This window comes from Arachis hypogaea, chromosome 5, assembly GCF_003086295.3.
Source record: "Arachis hypogaea cultivar Tifrunner chromosome 5, arahy.Tifrunner.gnm2.J5K5, whole genome shotgun sequence".
Classification (NCBI taxonomy): Eukaryota; Viridiplantae; Streptophyta; class Magnoliopsida; order Fabales; family Fabaceae; genus Arachis; species Arachis hypogaea.
This window is the reverse complement of record NC_092040.1, coordinates 42,024,689-42,032,598: the sequence shown is the minus strand read 5'-3', so window position 1 is coordinate 42,032,598 and position 7,910 is coordinate 42,024,689. Positions and strand designations below refer to the sequence as shown.

General features: G+C 33.9%; 2 protein-coding genes across 3 annotated transcripts; one reads left to right on the top strand and one right to left on the bottom strand.

Moving 5' to 3' along the window:
* The first annotated feature begins 421 nt into the window (after positions 1-421).
* On the top strand, positions 422-4,837 carry LOC112801483 (probable LRR receptor-like serine/threonine-protein kinase At1g63430). Of its 2 annotated transcripts, XM_025844240.3 has the most exons (13): positions 422-1,186; positions 1,339-1,477; positions 1,606-1,677; positions 1,800-1,943; positions 2,037-2,186; positions 2,340-2,456; positions 2,544-2,614; positions 2,780-3,019; positions 3,105-3,310; positions 3,406-3,541; positions 3,631-3,788; positions 3,967-4,182; positions 4,273-4,837. In XM_025844240.3, exons 1-13 carry the CDS (start codon positions 1,093-1,095, stop codon positions 4,516-4,518), a joined length of 1,989 nt encoding a protein of 662 aa, XP_025700025.1. In that variant the 5' UTR covers positions 422-1,092; the 3' UTR covers positions 4,519-4,837. The 2 variants fall into 2 exon arrangements, with proteins under 2 accessions (XP_025700025.1, XP_025700023.1); XM_025844238.3 differs by having other exon boundaries at positions 596-1,186; positions 3,967-4,837.
* Positions 4,767-5,873, bottom strand: LOC112801484 (actin-depolymerizing factor 7-like). The gene is made up of 3 exons (XM_025844241.2): positions 5,639-5,873; positions 5,300-5,559; positions 4,767-5,198 (listed from the first exon to the last, which is right to left on the bottom strand). Exons 1-3 carry the CDS (start codon positions 5,639-5,641, stop codon positions 5,048-5,050), a joined length of 414 nt encoding a protein of 137 aa, XP_025700026.1. The 5' UTR covers positions 5,642-5,873; the 3' UTR covers positions 4,767-5,047.
* Positions 5,874-7,910: the final 2,037 nt, after the last annotated feature.

The following is a 7,910-nucleotide window of genomic DNA, read 5'->3' as shown; positions in this document are numbered from 1 at the left end:
TTTTATATATATTTTTTGAAAATGATAAACTATATGCCACTACAAAAAAATTAATACGATAGTAATTTGTAACATTATTCCTTTTCTTTAAATAAGATAAATCATTAATTCATTACTACTTTGTTTTTTTTATAATTTTATATTAATTCTAAAATATTAAGAACGAAAAAATATAATAAATAACAAAGTTTAATCATGAAATAACATCTTAGATGAACGAAAAGTCAGAATATTTGTTAAAAAAGAAAAGAAAACTACGGAATTGATTGACACTGACTTTACATGTTAAATTGAATTGAATCCATGAGAGGAGGGACAACACAAATTGAACAAATAAAATAAAATAATTGCTAAAGTCATTTTTGTTTATCATTATAAATTATAAATATAATATAAATAGAATAGAATAATAGTATTACCTAATAGTTTGAGGACCTCATAATTATGATCGCTGGCTGTTTAACCCTCAAATTAGTTGTTAATAATGGACTCCTAGTCTTACCAATTAGCTCACTCTAATCCCTAATTAGTGTCACATAGCACAACAGCAACATCCCAAAAATAAAAAGGTTCAATTTTTTAATAATAAAAAACCGCCATTTTCAACATAAAGGTGCCTTTTTTTCAGGCTAATTAAGAGGCTAGTTTTCTTGATGAAAATGCATTGATTCTTGGCACTCACTTGGTAGCTAAACTCTCTGTGAATCAAAGTTTCAATTTTTTGTTCTCACTCTTCTCTGGGTTTTCTTCACACTTTGAGTTCAGTTTCCAGTGTCACTGTCACCATCCTTCTCATCCCAAATTCCCAACCAGCTAGTTGGTTATTCTTTCCAGTGGCAGTTACTAATTCTTGGATTTTAAACTGCTTCCTTTTTTTCTTTCCCTCCTCACTTTGTTTATCTCAATCATTTTAAACTGCTAATTAGCATGCATTCTTTGGAACCATTGAAGTGGTTGTAGCAACTAGCTCATATATTCTTCAGTCATGTATTCGGTTCTGCTGTTTTTGTTCTTGGAAAGAAGAGGTCTTTGGTTCTTGTTAGATATATAACAGAAAGTGGAGAACTTTAGGGGGAGAAAGAAAAGGGAAATATGAAGAAGCTATGCACTTCATTGTTGTTGTTGTTTCTGGGTTTGGTTTCCATGTTCGCTCTTGTGGCTTCTGATTCTCTGCCCCCAAATGAAGGTATGACATTCACTCCTTTTGTTTTCAGATCTCAATTGATTACTTTTTTCTTTTCAAATCTTGTTTTCGTTGTAGTAATGTGCTAACTTTATACATTGTGGGGTTCAATTCAATGTAATGAAGTTGCATTGCTTTATATTTGTTCTGTGCAGTTTGGGCGCTTTCTAGCTTCAAAGAAGCCATGTATGATGACCCTTTTCTAGCTCTATCCAATTGGAATACGATAGATTCAGATCCTTGTAACTGGTTTGGTGTCTTATGCACTACTGCTAGAGATCATGTCATCAAACTGTAAGATATTACTTTTTTATTGCTCCTTCTGCTTCTGTTGCATTTGAAATGTCTTGTATGATTATTATGAGCAAAATGATGAAATGAATTTTCTGAGTTAGCACATTGATTGGGGTTGTTCTTTGCAGAAACATTTCAGGATCATCGTTGAAGGGATTTCTTGCACCAGAGTTGGGGCAAATCACCTACTTGCAAGAACTGTATGTTCATTTTCCCCTCTTCCTTGAATACCTTCTGTTTTGATCACTGTTATGTTATCACCAAGTTTCTTAGTTCTAGAATGTCATGGTTGAAGCTAAACTTTGGTTTTTCGTGTTTGTAGAATTTTGAGCGACAATGAACTCATAGGAATAATACCTAAAGAGTTGAGCATGTTGAAGTCCCTTAAGGTGCTGGACTTGGGAAATAATCAGTTATCCGGACCAATTCCTCCAGAGCTTGGAAATTTAACTGAACTTGTGAACATGTAAAAAGAAATTCACGATGAATAGATAAACAAATATTGACTCTCTTTCCAGTTTACTCCTATACTTATTCCTCTCTGTGTGTTCTTTTGTAGGAATCTGCAGTCCAATGATCTGACTGGCAGGTTACCTCCGGAGCTTGGGAATTTGAAATACCTTCAAGAACTTCGGCTCGATAGGAATAAGCTCCAAGGGCCTGTTCCTGGTGGTGACAGTTCAAATTTTTCCTCAACTATCAATGGGATGTGAGTACAATTTAGTTGGTATACTTTGGTTAAGGCATTCTGTATCCTTATTCGCATAATTCTTTGTTAAGTGAACCTCGAAAAATGCTAGTTATGCCAATCAAAGTTTGACTTTAGTTAATTGATGCCTTAAAGTTCCCATAATTTCTTCAGGTATGCTACAAATGCAAATTTAACTGGCTTCTGTCGTTGGTCTCAGTTAAAAGTAGCGGACTTTTCGTATAACTATTTAGTTGGCAGCATACCTGATTGCTTGCATTATCTTCCAAGGTATTCTTCTGATACCATTGTCATCTTGGTTGGTTGGTTTTCTTGTCCACCATCATATTTAACAAAAATATGTTTTCTGCCAATCAGTTTATACTTTCAAGGAAACTGCCTTCAGATTCAGAACAAAGACGCAAAGCAGCGGCCTTCTATTCAATGTGGTATGCAGGACATGACCTTTTTTTAGCATTCAAAAATGATGAATGTAATTAAGATTTCTCTTCCTAGATAATCTCATAGATTAAAAAGTAAAGTGTCATTTACTGTGATACTTAGAAACGTAAGACCTAGTGTTCCTAAACTAACTATGAAATATTATCTCATAGCCGGTGCATCACCTGCAAGAAGCCAGCCATTGGTGAATCCTAATATGTATGTGTCGAAGCATCATGGAGCATCAAAACCTGTTTGGCTTCTGGCTCTAGAAATAATAACGGGAACCATGATTGGTTCTCTCTTCCTGATTGCTCTTCTCGCTGCCCTTCAGAGGTGGAATAAAAAAGCATCCATCATTATTCCTTGGAAAAAATCTACAAGCCAGAACGACAGCACGACAGTATATATAGGTTCAGCTTCTTTTTGTTTTACTATCTGTTCACATTAATGTTTATAGAGCCGTTTTTCAATGTAATTAGCTTTATTACTGTACAGACCCCGAGATGTTGAAGGATGTGAGAAGGTATACCAGACAAGATCTTGAAGTTGCCTGCGAAGACTTTAGCAACATAATCGGGTCATCACCAGACAGTGTGGTCTACAAGGGAACCATGAAAGGTGGACCTGAGATTGCTGTAATCTCCCTCTGCATCAAGGAGGAGCATTGGACAGGATATCTTGAACTCTATTTTCAAAGAGAGGTAAATGCAAACATTCAAGTGCTTATGAAATTGCAAGATTTGGCAGACAAATATTTAGCTAAGTTCTCTAATGTTTATGCTATCATGGCATTCAGGTGGCAGACTTGGCAAGGTTAGATCATGAGAATACAGGAAAACTGCTGGGGTATTGTAGAGAGAGCACTCCATTTACAAGGATGTTAGTTTTTGAATATGCTTCAAATGGGACACTTCATGAGCACCTACATTGCTGTAAGTCAACTTTCTTACCAATGATTCTTAGCTTGTGTATTATAATTTAGGCGTTTCCAGTTCATTAAACATGAAATTTACGACTACAGACGGAGAAAGATGTCAATTCTCCTGGACAAGGCGTATGAAAATCATAATAGGCATTGCGCGTGGGCTCAAGTATCTACATACGGAAATTGAGCCTCCATTCACTATTTCAGAGCTGAATTCTAGTGCTGTATACCTTACAGAAGAATTTTCCCCCAAGGTTTGCATGCTAACTAGTTCAAATCTTGTAAATTAGCAATCACAAGCAATTATGATTATGTTTAATAACATCTTATTCCGGTTTTAGAATAAGTGGAATAGAGTAATGCACATGGCTATGTATTATTAGAAACCAACATCTTGTTTAAGATTGTCATTGCTTTGGACCTGAACTGCAGTTGGTTGATTTCGAAAGTTGGAAGACAATCCTTGAAAGATCAGAAAAGAATTCTGGTTCTATTGGCAGTCAAGGTGCTATTTGTGTCCTTCCAAATTCCGTGGAGGCTCGCCATCTCGATACAAAAGGAAACATACATGCTTTCGGGGTACTTCTACTGGAGATAATCAGTGGAAGACTTCCATACTGCAAGAACAAGGGGTACTTGGTTGATTGGGTAATGAAAAACTTGACAAAATGTTATGTTAAAAAACGTTTGGTTTGGCTAAGTGGTTATGCTAAACGTGTATATGTGATGCCTCTGCAGGCCAAGGACTATCTTGAAATGCCAGAAGTGATGTCATATGTGGTGGATCCGGAATTGAAACATTTCAGATATGATGACCTCAAAGTGATATGTGAAGTAGTGAGCCTCTGTATCAACCCTGATACCACTGCTCGCCCGTCTATGCGAGAATTATGCGTCATGCTTGAGAGCAGAATCGACACGTCAACTAGCGTGGAGCTCAAGTCATCATCATTGGCCTGGGCTGAACTCGCACTCTTATCATAATTGAGTTCAAAACTCAAAGAACTAACAGATCCTACACTAAAGCATACATAGATATACAAGAGCAAGCAGCACTTATTCTTGTCTTTCTTTTCAATTATCTCTTCCTATTGTAAATGATTGCTATAGAAGGGATTATGCTAGGTTTAATCATGACAAGGCCTCGTTGTAAAGCACTTTCCAGAAATTGTTGAATAGAAGAATTATGTATATTAGGATTAGGTTTAGAGTTTAGAGTGCATGCATGTATATGTTAACAAACTTGAGTTTCAAGCCACTCATTCATTATTCCTCTTCTATAGTACAGAACAGGTTGTATCAATATACATAGAAGAAAACAAAAGAAAATGAGAGAATAGTGGCAGGCACTCTAAAATAATATATCTGTTGAGCATATAATTGAGTGAAGTCGAAGATAATAATAGTACATGCGAGTGAGTTTTGTTTTGGATTAGTGAAAGTTGAATCCAAGCTAAGAAGAAAATGATGTAACAAACAGTAGGAGGGATTGAATTGATGATGCCTTCTAAGATCAGATGGCTCGGGCTTTGACAATGTCCAAGCTCATCTCGCTTGGATCAGTTGCTTGAAGTTCGACTTGAATGCCATCCAACTCCCTCTTGAATCTGTCCTTGGAACTTGCATACACCATCTTCATCCTCACCCTTGAACTGTCAGGGGACCTGCATGCATGGAAGCACGTGCGCACGCACGCACGCATTGTTAAATATTATAAATAACAGAAAATACATGAATGATTGTATATCTAAGAATATTATTATACCATGCAACAAAGAAGATCTTGCTCTTCTGGCATTTCTCGTCGGTAGTGAAATCGAAATCGTAGACAGCATAACGACACTCGTCGTTTGGCAAACTGGCCTGGAAATCGTCGTAGGTGTCATGAGGTCCTCCTAATTTATCGACCACAACTTGTTGCTGATCAATTCTGAATACAATGTATCGATAGATCCTCTTTGCTTTTAGTTCCTGGAACTTCAATTTGCACTCATCGTGCACAGCCATTCCGGACGCCGCATTTGCCTGCCATGCATAAAACAGAAACAATAATTAATTATTATTATTTAATAACAATAACTAGCGTTGATTGCAATGGAGATACCATTTTGCCAAGAATAATGAAGAAGCGCCCTGCGAAATGTGGAAAGAAGGAAAAGGGTGGGGGGGAGCAAGCAACAGAGAATGGGAAAATGGAAGGAAAAGCTATGCAGAGAAATTAAGGAATTAAGATCCTTGTTTTTTGGAGTCACGAGAGGCGCAAAATTTCACAACACTAACTAACATAATTAGTTAATTACCCAATTCCCACATCATCCATATTTGGACAACCCTTAATTATAGATATCATATCATTATTCCTATCCATTAATATCAACTTTTTTTCTTAACTATATGCTTATTTAGATACTTTTAACAAACATTTTTTTCTCCATAATTATCTTCATTTTTTTATGTCGGTATCCGTCATTATCTTTAATTATCAAGGAGAGGGATATTTGATTACTCGTATAAAAATGTCTAATAATTAAGAATCATTAAATAATGTGATTTATGGATGTATCTGACTAAATTCATACTATAAAAACTTATATTTTTTTTGGATTTGGTGATAAAAATTTTTGAATGGAAAAAAAAACTTTTAAATTGTTTTGACAATTACTTTAAAAAACAATGAAATATTTGACAAAATAAAATATTTAATTTGACCTTTAAACTTTATTTTTATGGGATTAATTAGTTTTTATACTAAAAAAAATTAATATTATACTTTTTTGGTATAATAACTAATCAATTAAAAAAAAATCGTAATTCTTTTGAGATAATTATCAGAAATCAATTGGAATATCACTCTTCTTCTTGTAGTGTCAAATTCAACTATGGTTATCCAACTTCAAAGCGTAATCCATGATAAATCGGAAGGCCCAGTTCCATAATACCCATTGCACCAGAAGAAACAAAAAACTGAAGACATGACCAACAAAAAAAATACAAAAAACTGAAGATAAAATAATCACCCCAACCAACTAAAACAAAATTAAGTAATTTGAATTGATCAGATTATTGGTCAACTTATCTACTTAAATAAATATTAAAAATTTAAATTTTATTTTTTGTATTCAACAATTTATTAACTAAGAACAAATTTGTAAATAGATCGGCTGAGATGCGAACAAAAAATAAATATAGGAAATTTAATTTGGATATGGAAACAAAGGAAGTGTTGAATTCGCTTATGAGAAGAAAAGGTACTTCACCTCGTTGTGAAATTAGAGGAAGTAGAACTCGAACCCTGCGAGTTGTGTCCTTCAAAATGTAAAAAAAAAATTACCTTCCACGTTTCAGATTTTAAATTCCATCAGCTGCAAATTGGACCGTGCGATTTGTGAAGCAAAATTTCATCACCAAATAATTTGGAGGGTCCGATTTGTGTACTCCCGTAATTTTAAAAAACACACAAAATTACCATGTTAAAATATATCACTCATTTTGTTTACATATCAAAATTTTTTAGCCACAAATATATATAACTAGTATATCACATTACACAAAAAACAACATAGTGAACATACAGAAGAGCTTGTTCTGTGTTGAGTCATTTTTTAAGATCTGTTCCTTTCAAATAATTTTTTTAATTGTAGAGAATAATTAACACTAGCTAAACTTAATATATATGTTTATTATCGTCACACCAATTTACTTGATAATTAAGCTTATCTTTATATTGCATTTTCACGAGCAATTACTCTAATTTTAAACTAAAAGTCAGCATAGTGTTAACTTCTTATATTAGCTAGTTTCCTTACTATTATACAGTGCACTACTGCATATTTAATGGTTCCATCGACATCGTACAGCCAAATTATAATTTTTAAACCCTAGTTAAATTCTTCTTTTAGTTTATCAAAGAAATTTAAAACTCTTGTTAGCACTTATAATAATGCCAATGTCATTGTTGGTCATTACAAGTCATGAGTTGGATATGTTAAAATAAGCAAAAAGTCAATCTAATTTCTTATCACCAAATATTTCAGCTTGTTATACCTATATAGTGGATGATGTTACGGGACTAATTAATAAACCAAATGCTTTTATTTTTCACTCCACAAACAACCAAATTAATATATACTTCTATTTCATTATATTATAACTTATAAATAATGCGGAAATCACTGAATAATAATTAAAGAGAAGTTGTCAAATTTGATTAGACGTGGAGTATGTAGTGCGTGCTTGATAGCGACAAAATAAATACTAATGATAATAATAAATAAATAACACAATAACAAAAAAAAATTGCTATCTTACTATCTTAATAATGATAATTATGGGGATGAGGATTGCAGTGAGAGGAAATAAAAATACAATAACTTCAA